The sequence below is a fragment of the Lepus europaeus genome, chromosome 3, assembly GCF_033115175.1.
Source record: "Lepus europaeus isolate LE1 chromosome 3, mLepTim1.pri, whole genome shotgun sequence".
Taxonomy (NCBI): domain Eukaryota; kingdom Metazoa; phylum Chordata; class Mammalia; order Lagomorpha; family Leporidae; genus Lepus; species Lepus europaeus.
Genome location: NC_084829.1, coordinates 142,917,584 through 142,935,403, shown reverse-complemented (window position 1 = coordinate 142,935,403; position 17,820 = coordinate 142,917,584). Strand labels below are relative to the sequence as shown.

At 37.4% G+C, this 17,820-nt stretch overlaps 1 protein-coding gene across 3 annotated transcripts in view; it reads right to left on the bottom strand.

Moving 5' to 3' along the window:
• ADGRG6 (adhesion G protein-coupled receptor G6) overlaps positions 1-17,820 on the bottom strand; it is a 162,306-nt gene that overhangs the window by 25,210 nt on the left and 119,276 nt on the right. For all 3 annotated transcript variants that reach the window (XM_062186851.1, XM_062186853.1, XM_062186852.1), the window contains 9 exons: positions 17,140-17,350; positions 16,031-16,202; positions 14,443-14,583; positions 11,636-11,755; positions 9,935-9,980; positions 8,359-8,465; positions 4,582-4,709; positions 3,302-3,570; positions 2,031-2,127 (listed from right to left, as the gene is read on the bottom strand). In XM_062186851.1, coding sequence (XP_062042835.1) covers positions 2,031-2,127; positions 3,302-3,570; positions 4,582-4,709; positions 8,359-8,465; positions 9,935-9,980; positions 11,636-11,755; positions 14,443-14,583; positions 16,031-16,202; positions 17,140-17,350 — 1,291 coding nt within the window. The remainder of the gene's footprint in view (positions 1-2,030; positions 2,128-3,301; positions 3,571-4,581; positions 4,710-8,358; positions 8,466-9,934; positions 9,981-11,635; positions 11,756-14,442; positions 14,584-16,030; positions 16,203-17,139; positions 17,351-17,820) is intronic.

The window sequence follows — 17,820 nt, the reverse complement described above, 5'->3', positions numbered from 1 at the left end:
GCCACTGTAATTTGCAGATGTTCTAGTGTCTTATTAATGCTACAGAAATTCTTAGGTACCTCAAAAACAGAAATGATTTAAGGTAATTCAATTCATCTTAAAATTTTAGAATAAGGGGTCAGCATTGTGGCATAGCAAGAAAAGCCACTATATGCAATGCCAGTATCCCATATGGCCACTGGTTTGTATTCTGGTCACTACACTTCCCATCCAGCTCCCTGCATATGGCCTGGGAAAAGCAGCTGAAAGTGGCCCAAGTACTTGGGCCCCTGCCACCTACATGAGAGACCCGGATGAAGTTCCTGACTCCTGGCCCAGCCCTGGCCATCTGGGGAGTGAATTAGCAAATGGAAGATCTCTCTTCCATCCTCCCTCTCTCTAACTCTTTCAAATAAAATAAATCTTTTTAAGAAATTATAGGATAAATGGTCATCATTTTCAAGCATTCCACATTATAATATGATCTCTATAGAGGCAAAAGCTGTCTTGAATATCTTTCAATTCTAGAACCTAACAGAATTTTTGGCATATAGTAAATGTTAAATAAAGAGACTTGTAGATGATCTAGAAATTTACTGAAGAATATAGCAATTAACATACTTCTAAAAGTCCCTTATTCAGAATTGATAGACTATTATGTACTTTTTTTAAAAAAAACAAGGTTTTATTTATTTGAGAGGTAGAGTTACAGACAGTGAGAGGAAGAGACAGAGAGAAAGGTCTTCCATCTGTTGGTTCACTCCCCAAATGGCCACAATGGCAAGAGCTTGGCCAATCTGACCAGGAGCCAGGAGCTTCTTCTGGGTCTCCCAAGCCGGTGCAAGGGCCCAAGTGCTTGGCCATCTTCTACTGCTTTCCCAGGCCATTGCAGAGAGCTGGATTGGAAGAGGAGCAGCTGGGACTAGAACTGGTACCCATATGGGATGTGGGCACCTCAGGTGAAAGATTAACCTACTGCAGCACAGCACTGGCCCCTTTTATTTACTTTGAGATATCCTATTATAAATGTCTCTAAAATAAGTCTACTTTCCCCTAGACCTAACTTTTCTTCCTACCTGGAAGATCCTCTAAAATCTGGAAATTCCTGACTTAGATCCATGCTTGCCTTCTCTTATTGCATGGTCTTTTGAGTCCACTTAAGAAACATGAAGAAGCAAAAACAATGAGGGATTGGACAGACTGGACAACTGATTGGATATAGAAGTTATCCAACCAGGACAGGTGCACAAACAAAAGCCTTAATCTCAATTATCTCATAGCCTAAAGGGCACTTTCTAAATTACTCAAGAATGCAATGTTCTATTCTCTACCTTTCTATACAGCATTCATAAGGGCACGAGTCACTCACTGATACTATTTAACTCTCTTAGAGATGTGTGTGGGCTTGAGAAGGTCTGAGTATTATGGAATGTGCTAAAAGAATGTGTCTTCTGAAGCTAGAAGGTGATATTTTGGGTTTTCTGGATTCTCTAAAATGATGAAGCACAATGTTAATGTGAAAAAGCAGCTCAAACATTCAGATCATGCAACTGAATTAATCTGTGTTGCAGCCAAGACCTTAGCAAATCATGTAAATGAACTTCAACCTTTTAAAATGATAGCCTCGGGGCCAGTGCTGTGGCACAGCGGGTAAAGCCACTGCATGTAGTGCCGGTATCCCATATAAGCACTGATTCGACCCAGCTGCTCCACTTCCAATTCAGCTCTCTGTTATGGCCTGGGAAAGCAGTAGAAGATGGCCCAAGTCCTTGGGCCCCTACACCCATGTGGTAGGCCTAGAAGAAGCTCCTGGCTCCTGGCTCTGGATCGGTACAGCTCTGGCCATTGCAGCCAATTAGATAGTTAACCAGCAGATGGAAGACCTCTCTCTCTCTCTGCCTCTCCTTCTCTCTCTGTATAACTCTGACTTCCAAATAAATAAATAAATAAATAAAAAATGACACCCTCATGACTGGCATAGAAAATTACACTAAACTTTAGGAAACACACACCCATTACAGATCAATTCCCCCAAAGCTTTTACTACTTACAATTCATCACCTTGTTCTTTTCCATAACTTTCTTTTCCGTAGACTTCATTTTGGTTTCTGCTAGCTAGAACAATGGACACCACTAAGGCAGGCAAACCTGTTATAAAAGGACCATGACATAGGAAAGCATTGTGAAGCACCTGGAACTGCTTCGTAAGATTGACAATGGCAAGGGGGGGAAAAGAAAGAAACACTCCATATCACAGATTCAAACTTCTTGGAACTGGCAACCTGATATTTTAAGACAACAGCAAAATCTCCTTGGTGTAGAAAACCCAATTCTAATGAGCACAGTCAAAACCTACTCTTAAAAGACAGATATTTAAATGTTGTGTTTGCTTAGCGGTATCCACCAGAGGGCCCACAGTCTGATTTATATTGAATCCAGCACTAGCAGATGTGGTTTCATTAACGACACCTCATTAGACTGCTAGAGTTCAGACAGATAAGGTAATTGCAGATGATTTTGCCTCTTTCTATGAAAGGAAATATCTTAAGAAAAACTAAGGGAAAAAAAAAAAAACCAGGGATTTAAAATCTATAATCTTTTCTCTTCTCTCAAGAGAATCAATAAAATGTTTCCATGCCTATTTTGGTGGGGAGATGCTCTACCACCCTAGTTCCATGAAATATTCTTTTATTGCCTCCAAAGGTGGTGGTGAATATCTTGGAAATGTCTCATGCTTAAATATTGCCATCTGAAAAAGATTTGTGGGAAAGCTCTAAAATGCCTGGCCTGATACAAAACCCAGATAAAGATGGGAGCTAAAGGAACAGATTCCAAACAGGCCAACACAACCGTCCATATCTGACAGAGGATTCAGGTTAAAAAGTTCAAGGTAGAATTCTATGTCTTTTGTTTGCATACACAAAAATAACATTCTTTCTCTAGTTTCCAAGACCTGGTCATGCGTCTGGGGATGAGTACGGCCTGGATTCTCAGTTGGCCTTTATATTTTGAAGCATAATGGAAACGCATCGCTCTCTGCCAGTTGCTGCTTCTTTGGACTTGGGTGGGCTGGCACTGGGCTCAGGAAATAGATTGTTGGTGACTCAGGAGCTAGGGCTACTCCTTTACTCCTGAATTTAGTGAGTTATCATGTTAGAGTTTTTAAAAAGACCATTCTGAAGATGACCCTAATCTACACTGTTCATAATTTTAAAGGTCTCTCATAACATTACTTTTCTTTAGACAAAAGGATTTTCCTATGAGAATCTGGCAATACTTATGAGAGAAACAAAATAACACCCTCAAATTTCAGGAGGCTTACCCCAGCCAATGATGCAGAATTTTAGAATATACCGGCGAATGTAAGTGTTAAACACTTTCACCAGGGCAATGTACATGTGAATGGCTTCTAGTCCCATCCAGGTAAAAGTTGCCAGAAGGAAGAAGTGCAGTAGGGCAGCCACGGCAGTACAAAGCCCATCCACATCAAAGGAGGTGATCCAGCCGTCCAGGAGGAAGATGAGATTCAGGAAGAGCAAGGCTGTACTGAGGTTCATCAAGATTTTGGAGGGATAATCCCTTCGCAACTTCCTAAAAGCAGAAAAATAGAAATAAATACAAGAACTGATATTGTAAATAAATCACTGACGCACAGACAGTAAACTCACATCTGATACAGCCCTGAGATAGGTTATGGGGCACTATCTTTTCAACATGGTTCCACTAGGAGAAAGGCTAAAGATAATTATGAGTATTTGGCCAAGTTGTAAAGACTTTTAAAATATTAATTTTATTTCAAAATTGTTTCCAATAATTTAAAAAATCCCCAAAGGATTTCAATGGATTTTTTTAATCCAGGAAAATTTCTAAAGTTACAGGAATGATATTTTTATTGAAAACAAATTTCCAAGGGTGGGGGTTTGGCACAAGTTACTGCTTGGGATATCCACATCACATCCCATACTGAAGTGCCTGGGTTCAAGTCCTGGCTCTGCTTTCTATTATAGCTTCCAGCTAATATGCAACCTTGGAGGTAATAGGTGATGGCTCAAGAACTTGGGGTCATTGCCACCCTTGTGGGAGACAGGGACTGTCTTCTCAGGTTCTGGTTTCAGCCTGGCCCAGCCCTAGTTACTGCATGCATTTGGGAATGGAATCAGTGGATGGGAGACCTCTAGCTACCTTCCAAATCAACAAACTAAATTTTTTCTAGGATTTTTTTAAATCACTTTTTTTCATGAGTTATGGATAATCTTTCTTAAATTTCCTATTTTAGGGCTGACTTTATAAAATTTATGAAGCAAATATCTTCATCTTTTACAATGTAGAAAGTATTTTAAAATAATTTTTAATATACTTCAATGTTAATCATCCCTAACAGGTTTGCATTCATTTTAGAAAAAGAAATACAATAACAATAAATTAAGATTCTGTAGCTGGAAAATCCATGTTGCATGATATATCTATGAAAAATCTGAACATTGAACTTGAACCACCCTACATGATTCACAAAGTGTATAAATGTTTTTAAAAGCCAAGGCAATTTTCCTATTCACATTTGGAACAGTTCACACTGGGCTTGGCAGAGAGAAAAATACTTACTCAAAAGCAACATATGTCAGGAGAGTTGCTGCCGAAAAAATAGCAGATATTCCACACCCAATATAGGTGATGAAAGTAAGGACTTTTGTGTTTCTTGCATCTATTTGTGAGGCACTCCTTGGAAGGTCCTGCACAGAACATGGAAGCAGTCATAAGAATTCCTTTTCTCATGAGAACAGTAATTTGTTTCACTAGAAAGTTTACTGCTAACATTAGGGCAACTCAACCTCAGGGGCTAAAAACAACTGTGTAAATCAACATAGACATCTTCATTTATTGTACTCTTGTGGATCAATAGAAGAAGGAAAAATGTAGCATTATTGCCAAGAAGAGTAGCTTATTGTTTTTTTTTTTAATTTCTTTCCCAAGCTCTTTGCACACCATAGAACATGCAGAGCAAAACCACAGGGTCTCCCAACAGAAAGTGAAGAGGAGGTAGTTGCCTGTGTGTGATAAGTTATCAGAACCATTTTTAAGTTTACAAGGCTAATGCATGAGTGTGAATGAAGTACATTGTGGCCCACATGGCCCAAACCCTTGGACCCTTAGATTCCTTGCCTGGCAGGGAAGCAGGTGCTGGTGCTTGGACTGTCCAGCTCTAAGGACAGTGCTGACACTCCTTACCATTGTCATTTCAAAGCTTGGTACATACAAGATGGGTGGCTAATTTTTTTCATAAGTCAGAAGCCACTAAAGATTTTGGGGTCACAGTTTTTGTCCCTATAGACCTGGAAGGTCACAATCTGAAGTACTGTGGGGTGTGGTGGAATAAAAAGAAATGAACACTTTTCAGCATATTAATATGAAGCATTAATTTAAATATGCTGTGCTATATTTGGAATGTCTAGGCCATGTAGAAAAATCTTTCCATTCTTTGCTAAATGGTAGTTTGGAATAGGAATAAATAATGAGGGAAGAGCAACTACTCCATCCCGATTTGAGGAGAAAGTCACCTCCATTATGCATATTTAAAAAATGGAGCCTTCTTGGAATAGTGATGTCTTGAACTTTCATGTCTTAAATTATGAAAAAGATTTGTCTTATAATTTTTTCTTTCTATATGTTACCATTCTTTCATTTTACCACGATGTCAACAAAGTCTGCTATTCACACACAGGCTTCCAGTAAGTGGTATTTGTTTGTGTGTATATGGGTATGAAACAAAGACATAGGAGTCAGTTCCAGGTTTGCTAATGGAGTATGGAATAGGTAAAGTACCTTTATGACATCAAAAATCACATAAAGTGATGGAATGAAGGAGAAGCAGGGCTTAGAATCAGTAGAAACCCACTGCCTTCTCTCAGGAATCCTTTAAAGCACTGGCAGGACATGGGGTGTCCACAGCACATGAGACAGGGTTACAGTCCATGACACATCACCACCACTAAAAAAGCCCATGGTACCTAAGTAGGTAAGCCTATTGGCTTACAAACTCTAATTAAACCCAGTCTTTATGCTAAAAATTAAATTAAACATTGCTATTTACCAATAGATATTAACACTCAATTCTTGTTATACTTTAAGAGAATGAAAATATTTATTTCTCTGAATTAACTAACATGAAAATGTACAAATGCTAAAAATACAAGTCAGTTTTACTCCAAAGAAATGTAGCTGAAGACATTAAATTCTTCATACATCTGCAGATTAGAAGATGTAATTGTGGGTCAGATGTTTGACCTACTGGCTACAATCCTGCATCTCATGTTAGAGTACATAGGTTTAACACCCAGCTCTGGTCCCTGACTCCAGCTTCTTGGTAATGCAGATCCTGAGAGACAGCACTGACAGCTTAATTAACTGGGCTCCTTCCAACCATGGGGCAACCCAGATGGGGTTCCCAACCATTGACTTCAGGCCAGCTCAGCCCCAGACACTGTGGGCATTTGGGGAATGAATCAGTAGATGGGAGCGCTCTCTCTGTATCTTAAATAAGTAAATACATTTTTAAAAGGAAAGATATAATTATGGTTGAATGTGTCACAGGGCAATTAAGACTCCAGGATATCTTGGGCAAATGAATAAAGTGACTGTAAATCAAGAAAAAAATCTAAACAGAGTCTTGGTGGTCTGAAAAATCTAAAAGGACATGGGTATGTCTCCAGAAAGCATAAATTCTGAGAAGTTTTTCTTCGAGCACTTTATGGTCCTATAAAAACAGCTAAGAAAATGGACGAGCAGCACTTAACAATGCAAGATGCACATCTCCATACACATGTTACATTAACTATTTAATCAGATGGCAACAAAGTAATATATAGCTATAAGCCCACAATAGAATTTAAACAATATAGGAACTAACTCACAGTTTAAAAAATGGGTTTTAATACTGTTATTTATTTAACATTATTATAACACAATCACACATGTGCACACATATACACAGCTGAAATATATGAATGAATTAAGCTAAAACATATAGCTGAATAAACAACTGTACAAAGTAAGTGTTTTCTGAGAGAATTCCCATTATTACTTTTGGAGAAAAGAGAACACAGAAGAACAGAGATTTTCTTTTTAACTACTTAGAGCAAACATGCCATGGTTTAGTTGTTCATGTTCATGCTCTGTGAAGAAAAAAATATTTATATGTTGAGAAAGTTGAATTACTTTCTGTGATTTGGCACCTTTGTAATTGACTTGTTCTCATGCTTCAGAGCACTTATGTACCAGATTGTCAGGAAAATTACAACTTGCAGAGTTGCCATATGACAATGACCATTCACATAGGCCAAGCAGATTCAGGAGCCAAATGCTACAGCCCACAGTTCCTCACTGCTTCCTCCCAGGCCCCACAGGAAGAAGGGTATAAGATTTAAGGGTGGGGATAAACACAACCTGTGTCTGTGATTCCAATTCAAAAAGCTTTATTGCCTCAGCTCACATTTCTTCCATCTCCTAAGAAGAAACAAATGCAGTTCGGTGCCTTTATGTAGGCAACACAGCAACAATGGCTATGTCACAACCTGAAGGGTGCCTTGGACACCAGAAAAGTATTTCCAAAAACCAAGTGAACCAAATAAAGGGAAAAGGTTTAACTCTGCAGATGAATTCAAACAAGCTGTTGGATGCAGGGTGGCTCCTGAATACTCGGTGGGATGAAGAAACATGGATATGATGTAATTTTTGTTTAAACTGTTGGGCTGGCTGGCTAATGAGATAAATGAACAGCATCATGGGAAGGAAGGAAACGAGAAAGGAAGGAAAAATACATGAAGGCTTGAGGATAGGAAAACAGCACACTCAACATTTTTTGTAGGACTTAGGTCTCCATTCTAACCCCAGTTGCTAGTGTGTTGGAACAAAATATTAACTCCCCCAGGGAGATCACTGGCACAAAACCTGGTACAAAGTGGCATTCAAACATATTGAGTGATGACATAAGGAAGACAATTTTTGATCAAAGTATTCACACTTCACTTCCATGTTAGTAACACCTGATGTTTTTACTTCTTTAACATTCCCTCCTTCCTCTCAAGTCTCCATATTTGTCTCCTTGTCCCAGTTCTCTCTTAACTCAATGATTTGATGGGGTTAGGATCATTTATCATCATAATTAATGCCAATGGGGAAAGAAGGTATAATTCTCTCCTGGAATTAGTTTAAAACATTTTTATGATTTCTGCTAATTAGATTCTTCTCTAAGAATCAAGGTTCAGGGTCAGATGAATATGATCAGAAAACAATTCCCAAACAATCTAAAATGTTGAACTCAAAAAGAAATATGCTTTCCACAATCATATTATGTCAAAATGAGCTCAGAGGTGCCCTCCTTACCATCAGAACTCCAAAGTGTGTGAAGTGGTTACACAGACAGACTGTCTCACTTGCATCTGAATCTCTGTGTGCAATACATCCGGATGTGTTCCAGCCTCCGAAACTTTCTGTAGGAAGGATCAGCAAACAGCATGGAAATAATAGTGGGTCAATACCTTTTCTGTAACGCATGAAACCTTCTTTTAGGAAATTTACCTTCTGCTTACTGAGTTTAACTGTAAAACACATGTCATTCTGGGAGCTATCAATACTTAGAATAATTTCAATTCCTGGAATCATGGTAATAGGAGTACCAGGTGGGCAATGCAGATTATCTATCCAGTGCTTTCAATGTGTGTACCATTGAATGGCCTCAGGGGTTCTGCATGTCTGATTCAATTTTAATTTTAACATATTTTAAAATAAAATTGTGGGGCTGGTGCTGTGGTATAGCGGGTAAAGCCATTCCATATGGGATGTCAGCATCCCATATGGGTGCCAGTTCAAGTCCAGGCTGCTGCACTTCTGATCCAGCTCTCTGTTATGGCCTGAGAAAGCAGTAGAAAATGGCCCACGTCCTTGGGCCCCTGCCTCCGCATGGGAGACCTGAAGGAAGCTCCTGGGTTAGGATCTGCGCAGCTCCTGCCGTTGCGGCCAACTGGGGGAGTGAAACGTGGATGGAAGACCTCTCTCTCTCTCTCTCTCTCTCTGCCTCTCCTTCTCTCTCTGTAACTTTTTCAAATAAATAATCTTTAAAAAATAAAATAAAATTGTATGAAAAGAATACTGCTTTTCAAATGTGTTTCATGCTCATAAATTCTCTGTGGATTAGGACATTTTCCCCCCTATGGTTGTTCTACATCGTTGTGAATATATAAGAACATGGGGGTCTGTTTCTTTAGAAAATGCTATTAGGTACACACCAGTCCCATGTGATAATATGCACATTTATCATGACAGCAGCCTGTACTGGCACTGAATGGATTTAGCCACAATAATCTCAAGCAGAGACCATGGGAAAGGTACCCTTAGTGGACAGGCATAGGAGATTCCCTCATTTGTACTTCTTTTCTCTACACCTTATGCCTAATGATTTGTTTATCCTTAATTTCATCTTCCTTTATTGATTGTTAAGCATCATTTTGGAAGCTGCTTATTTCTTTCAAGTAATCCTTTCTATATTGATGTTCTCTTAGCATGCTTCTCTTCTCCTCTCCTAATCCGAGGTCTGAAAACTGGATTTCAAATCATATGCCTCACTCATACCAAATGATGCTCTGAGATGTGTCCTTAAAGAATGAAATCAAATAAACACCTAAAGTCATCTGAAAGCAGTTATAAAACCAAATTTTTACAAATAAATGAAAGAAGCTACTTCATTTACAGAAAGGAAAACAGAATGAAACATGCCTATTTCTTCTTGCAATGACTAAAAAGTTACAGAAATTAGAACTGACTCCCCAAGCAACCTAAACTAAATTTTGTACATTACACTTACATTGTGACTCATTCTGGAATTAAAAGAAATGAAGATGCCTAACAATATTTAAAATTCAATTGATATCTAAATTAAGATAACTAGAATTTTAAAACTTACTGTTTTTGTTCAGATCCCAGAAGGCACAGATGGGATGATGCACTTCCTATATTAACATAAGAATAAACATGAGAAGTTGTGTTTTAAATAACTTAAAAATTGTCATTTAAACATCAAATGAATAAAAGTGCCAGGGGTTTCATAAAGAAATGGATCAGTAGTAGCCATAGTAATACAGCTTGCAAATGTCAAGATAATCTAGGGGAATCTTCTCTTTTACAGAAACTCTGTGTCAAAATTAACTATAATTTCATGAGGAATCCTATTACCCACTTTTCAGCAGGTTACCATATATGTACCATCATTAAACACTGAGTCATTTATCATTCTTGGCATTTAGTGAAGTTATTTACAACTGAACTGTGCACTGTCCCCAGAATCTCCTTTATATCTTACATAATAAACAAACTGACAATAGGGATTTGAGCAGATACTTGTACAATGGCATTCACGGCAGCATTACTCACACTAGCCAAAATGTAGATGCAACCCAAGAGTCTATTGATGGATGAATGGGTAAACAATACCTGGTACATATGTACAATGTGATATTACCCCAACTTAAAGAAGGAAGGACATTCTGACCTATATTACAGCCTAGATAAACCTTAAAGACATTATGGTATGTGAGATATACCAATTACAAAAGTTACAAAAAATACTATATAATTCCATTTACATGAGATACTTAGAGTAGTTAAAAGAACAGAAATGGAAAGCAGGAAGGCACTTCAAAAAGTTGGTGAAAAAAAAATGGAATTAAAAGATAATACACATTTTTCCATGAGCTTTTAGAAGATCCCTTGCAGAATTGTGTTTTCAGGGGGCTCTTGGAAGGGAAGAATAGGGGTTAGTATTTAAATGGGAACAGCTTCAATTGTGGATGATGCTGATGGTTGCACAACAATTTCAATATAATTAATACTACCTACCAGTACACTTAAAAGGATTAAAATTATACCTGTTATGTTAAGTATATTTCACCAAAATACAAAATAAAAATCCTCTTCTATAGATAAGAGATGAAAACAAAGGAGGTTAAAGGATAGAACAACAAGGTCTCAGGGTTCACGACCAGGGAGGGCCAGTTCTTAGATGACCTAACTCCAATCTTTAGCCCAGTTCAGTCTGCTCATTTCCTGCTGCCTTCCTGCCTGTCCATTAAAGGGCAGAATCATGCCCAGGACTCTCTGGAAAAGTGAGAAAAGCCTGTTCCTGGGCCAGCTGGGACGAAACCCTCTTCTACTTTTATCAAATAAACAGATGATAGCAAGGGTAATGAAGCAAGAAGCAAAGCAACACTTGCCAAGATTTTTAACAACAGCTAACCTCTTGAAAAGAAATCCACCCTCCCCTGTTCTCCCCTTGGCTTTTCCAGTTACAGTTATCTTTGACTTTAAAAATGTAAACAACCAAAACCTCTCAGGGTGGAATGGTGTGCCTCATTGACTTGAAGCGCTGTCGTATGTTGTTCCTTAAGGACTGTAGTTCTTTTCTTTGTTCACACTCCCCTTCAGTTTTTTGGGTCCCAGATAAGAACAATCCCCTAGTTGCTGCCATTAATGGGGACTGGGGAGTGATGCCTGGCTAGTTCTTCTCCCTTTCTGGAATACTGCCCTCACAAAAAGTGCCAGTTATTTATTTTTATCATGTCTGAAATGATCTGCCTCTGTTCAATTGCTATTAGTAAGAGTTTCTTACCTGAGTTCTTGTATGTTTGATTTTAATTTGAACAGGATCCTTCAGGTCCTGGATAGTAATGTTTCCAATACTGCATGCCATCACATAACTCACTAAGGTTTTTCTTTGGGGTCCTACATCCTTTTAAAGAACAACAACAAAAAAATTGCATGCATTAGAAGTACACACTTTCATTTTACTTTGGGCCTCCAAAATAAGCAAACAGTCAGCAATTTTTACACTTAAGATCTTCAATTCTAGAACATCCTGTTTATAAATCAAGTTGCTGGCTTTCCTGAAAGAGCTCTGCTATTTCCCTTATTATAATAAATACATTTAGGGAGAGTCACGAACCAATATTGTCAGGCAGTGTTCATAAAACTCCACTCTTGATTGAAAAGACTGATGTTGGCTAGCTAACATCCAAAACAATGCAAATTCATAAATAATAAAAACCATAAAAACTGTGAAACAATCAGATCATTTCCCTGCTCTAGAAAATAGATGAAGTTGTTTTCCCTCACAGAAGTATGAAGGAAATAGCAGTTCATCTTTCACATCCATGCCAACAGGTTGACAGGTTTACTGACTTACACCTAAATGCAGTTTCACTGGGCTAATGTCCCATCCAGAACCCGTACCTTCTTCTTAGGTCACATACTTGCCAGCATCTGCAGATTCTACTGCATGATAAGGTTGTCAGGAAATCAACTTAATGGAACTGTGCTACAAAACAATTTGGATCAAGAGGCTGTCTTGCCACAAGTTCATCTCTATTTTTACTTCTCCTTGTGTTTCTTGTCAAACCTCCTAAATTTCTCTCTGTAGCACAGTTTATAAATCAGTTGTAAAATAATTAAGGGATTGCTTCAATGCCAAATAAATCCCAGCACCAGAATATAGCTTTTTAGTTTTTTTTTTTTTTTTTACTAATTTTGTAAAAAATTAGTGGCAGTCACTATCAGTAAAGTCAGCTATTAGTTGGTAATACCCAGCCTTTAATTAAAAATATACTCTGGGGTTGGTATTGTGGTGCAGTGTGTTAAGCCACCACCTGTGACTGAGGCATCCCTATGAGCACCAGTTTGAGACTTGGCTGCTCCACTTCAAATCTAGCTCCCTGCCAGTGCATCTGGGAAGCAGTGGAAGATGACTGGCATGCTTGGGCCCCTGCCATCCATAAAGGAGACTGGGATAAAGCCCCTGGCTCCTGCTTTGGCCTGGGCCAGCCCTTGCTGTTTCAACCATTTTGGGAGTGAATCAGCAGATAGAAGATTGATCTCTCTCTTTCTCTCTCTATATATAATAGATATCTATATCTATATCTACACATACATATATACAATATAAGTATATAAAATAATATAAATAAATAAATCTTTTGGATTCAATTCCCTGAGAAAGCAGAGGAAGATGGCTCAAATGCTTGGGCTTCTGCCACCCATGTTGGAGATCTGAAAGGAGTTCCAGGATCCTGGCTTCAGCCTATACCAACTCCGGCTGTTGAGGCCATTTGGGGAGTGATCCAGGGAATGGAAGATCGCTGTAATGCTGCCTTTCAAATACATAAATGAATATTTCTTAAGAATATATTCCTATTTTGCCTACTATGTTAAGGAAGTATCATAAAACCTGTAAAAATTTTTTATCTGGCTGTAAATTTACTTTAAAAACCTAAAATATGCTCTTACTAGCAATTTTGGAAGATGCCAAAGGAGAGGTGAAAATGGCATGGAGAAGATCCAACATAAAATAGTAGCACATCCTTAAGAGTTGTCTGAAACTCTTCCTACAGGCCAAACTCCTCTCTGAACTAACCTCTCTCTACCATTCACATTTTGTGATACTCACTGTGTTTTTAATATTTTTAATGGTCACATTGCTGTAAGTCTCAAATTATAGTGATTTTAACAAATGCAGTTGTAAGTGTTCACAGCTAAAAGCAATCCTTGAGCGTAATTACCAGGCTTTTATGTAGAACATATAAATCACATTTATATAAAGTATAAAACTTGTATATAGCTTGTTCCTAAAACATTTGTTGATGACAATTCCTAACATCTGGAATTAATTACTGTCAACAGTTCCACAGTATTCCCTTTCCTTCCCTCTAACCTATTTGGCCATTTCTCTACACATGATGTATGAGGAGGACTACTTAGACACAATTCTTTCAGGCTTAAGACTCACTATCTTCTTACATAGGTTGCAGTATTTGATATACACTGATGCCTTGAATTTAAGAAATAACTTTTGTTTTTAAAAAAAAGTGTTCAGTGAAATTCTTCTAGATAGGGTTGCACTCATAAGGCAAGTAGAGGTCACCAGTGTTTGCTGGCAGTGGACCTTCTAGGATCTAGAAATGGTGCCAATAAAAATGATAATATGTGCTCAGCACAATGCCACTCTAGTCTGCGGATGTGTGAAGGCCTAAGGTCACTTGAAATGCTAATGGAAAACTGATTAAAGCCAAGAATGCTGCTCTTTATGTAAACAGTGCTTCCTGCTAAATTAAAAAAAAAATCTTTCTTTAGAGTACAACTTCTTTAAAGATCTAAATGACTGGACAGAATAAAATATTAAAAGAAGGAATAATGATTTCTTTTCTACTTCAATTTTGATTTGTATCATGCAAGTTTCAGCCCATTATTTGACTTATTTCAGAAACTCAATTAAATATAACCTGTTAACACCATATTACTATATTAAGTATTTAAGGGATTATATATAAAGTTTTCACTTTTCAAAGGAATCTGAACTTTCATTTTTATATTTGCACAAGGTAATTTCATTGGAAATTAAAAAATAACATTTTGGTACACACCTACCTGGAAAAGTCCAGTTTTGTTGAAGAAAGTAAACTGTGCCCTTCTAACTAATACAGAATCTTCTTGACTTAAATTTTCAAGTAAGTTTGGAGGCAAAATGACAGAAGCCAATGAATCCACTTGTCCACTCTCAAAATCCATCTGTCACACATATACAGATATATTGATGGAATCATCTCAAGGAAATTTATGATAAGTTTATTCCACATGTAAGTCAAAACTGTATGTATCAAGTTAGCAAGGATCAGGGTTCCCCTTGACCTCTTATCAGTCCCTGCAGCTCCTGCATAGATCCCCTTAACAGACAGAGCCAGAGACTCACATTTGGTGACTGAATGTGTAGCAAAAGAGAAAATGCACTGATTTTAACTAAGGCAAACTGAAAAACTTACACATTAGACAACATTTGCAAGTATAAAAATTAGATTTAGCATTATCAGATTTTGAGGTTTTCACAAAACCATGAAAGACAGTAACTAAGAGAGAGAGACGGGGCAGGGTAGGGGGAAGAAGGGAGGGAAGGGAGGGAAGGGAGGGAAGGAGGGAAAAAGAGAGAGAAAAGTTAATTAAGTCAATTTGATTGTAGAGACTGAGCTATCTCAGTAAAGAGGCAATAGTAGAGGTTTACACACATTCTTGAGTATTATTTTTCTGGAAAACATAGCTTAGGCTAGGGAGTGTTTTCTTGCACTCTTGGAATAGACTGAAGCTGACCAAATTTTCACTCTTAAAATGGGAAACAGAAGTAGCCTAAAGAACCACTAGTTTAAAGGAGAAAAAAATTCTTCCCTATATCCTTGTTCCTGAATGGTAATATATTCAGTTTTGTCCATCTCCCAGCTAAAGAAACTCTACACCCCACACACATTCTTTCCCTGATCAAGGACGATGCTTCCCTCATTTTCCTGTCCTGGTGGCTAGCATTGTCTGGCATATAACAGGAACCCGAAGGGCATTTTACCAACTCCAGAGGGTCTCTGTTAATCTGGCCCCAGCTTGCTGTCTAACTTCGTTGTTACCTCCATGCCGACGGCTCCCTAACCTGGGGTTTTCAAAATGTGCTCCTCACATCAGTGGACTCAGCAATACCTAAGAACTTGCTAAAAGTGCAAATCTTCACCCAGGATCTATTAATTTAGAAACACCGGAGGGAGGACCCAGTAGTCTGTTTTAATAAGTCCTCTTAGACATTCTGCTACTCAGTTTGAGAACCGCTGGCAAAGAGAATGTGCCATGCATCTTCTTACCTTTGGACCCTTAGTTCGGCTCCCTCTCTGGTTGAACAGATCCTCACCCCCACTCCCACTATGTCAGCCCTTCCTCAAGCTTTGATATTCATACTTAGGTCCAGCATCACCTTCTGTAGGGGGTGAGCTGATCATCCCCATCATTTAGGTTTTGAAATTACGCCTCCTCTTTGCTTCCATAATATCTTTTGTCTATTCCTATAGTTAAAATTTTATCAATACTTGGACCTACTCTCCACATCCCAGATCCATATTTCCTTGAAGGAACTAATGTAAGTGATGAGCAAGTTTTTATTTGTCTAATTAGTCGGTAAAAATGAAAGAAACCACTGGTTCATTACCTGGAAATATGATTCATTATTGCTTGGAAGCCCAATGCTAAAATTTGAAATTACATTTGTCCCTGGGGATAGGGATGATACGCCAAGAGCCAGATTCCGCGTTGCGATGTTCACATGTGGCGTGCTGTTTAAGTCTATCTTGAAGGCCAACTCATCAATTGTTTTTAAAGCTCTAAATAAGTAACAGTAATACCTCTGATAAGTAATACAATATTTTAGATACTTGAACATACATGTTTTGCTGCATTGTAAAATACAAACCAAATAAAATTGTCTTTGAATTTTCTGATGTTAACCTAACTATGCACAAATTAGCCCAAACCACAATAACATCAGTTAAAACATAAATTCACAGTGATAGCTATATCCAGAAGACATACCTGCTTTAAGGAAAATCAATAACTAAATCATTCTGAATAAATATTGCTTTTCATTTATCTTGGCATCTCTTTCCTCAAATGAAAAATATCTTTCCTACCCAAATGCTTAGTGGAAATCAAAGGAAATAATGTGTTAAAATGTTTTCTGAACTGCAAGACACTATAAGAATCTATAATTATTTATATTATGTAGATAAAGTAACTTAGAAAATACATTTTAATGAATATAAAAATTTTATACAAAAATGTATTTGAAAGAGAATAGGAAAAAATCTTAACATATTAAATGAAATAATCAGATATGCACAAAATTATATAAAAATATGTTTACTTTCATCTGCCCAGGCATTTTAATTTCAAAAGTCCAGCAATCACATAGTGGTGGCAGTCTCTATCATAGTTCATAGCATAATGGGCTTACTGTAACCAAGTTATACATAACCCTGGCTAGCTAAGCTTTTAGAATTTTTCGAATGAAAAATGAAATACTGATTATGCTCTTTGAGGGCCACTTATATATCTTGCCAGATGACAACTCTAGACATTTTCTAAATTATATTTCATAAAAAATACAGAAATTTGTTTTTTGACCTTGGAGACTATCACTGAACCTTTTGGAATTAAGAATTATGAAGTCTTTCCATACAGCATTCAGATAGTGAGAAATCATACCATTACACATTTCTCCAATAATCTGACTCTCCAGAAAAACAACAACAAAATACTTACTCAGAAGAAGACTCAAACAAGTCACTGTCTGAATTGCTTAAGATATTAGAAAATATATTCATTAGAGTTGAGCCAAGTGTTATATCAATGTTTTCTTCTTTGCTCACAATTCTTTTGACCTGTTCCACAATGCTAGTGATATTGGCTGAGGTTAAGTTCTGCCCATCAGCAGTTAAATTTAAAATCTCACTGGCAACTTCATTTGCTTCCCCTATAAAAAGACAAAAGAAACAACACATAAAATTTGACCTGTGTATTTTGAGTACTTCCAGGAATCCAAAGCATAGTGTGACTTTTCACACTATAGTTGATGTGGAAAAGTGAAATTCCAATGTATATCCCCCTATCACCATCTTCATAGGACAATAACTTTTCTTTATATTTGGAGACTAACTTCTCTCTTTAGTAAGATACAAACAACTTGGAGAGACCAATGCTTATATATGTTGCAAGAGAAATTTCCCTATAATCACCAAATAAGTGCATATTTATTGTTTAAAAATAATATAAGACTACAAAAGTTTGATATAAATAGCAACTTATACATTATTTTCAGTTTTTCTCTAGAATTACATTACAGTTTTTAATCTCCTACAGAATGAATGGGACAGAAAAGTTAGATTGCAGAAAAAGAATCTTCTACCTTAAGTAAGTGAAACAATCACTTGCCTGACTTTTAAT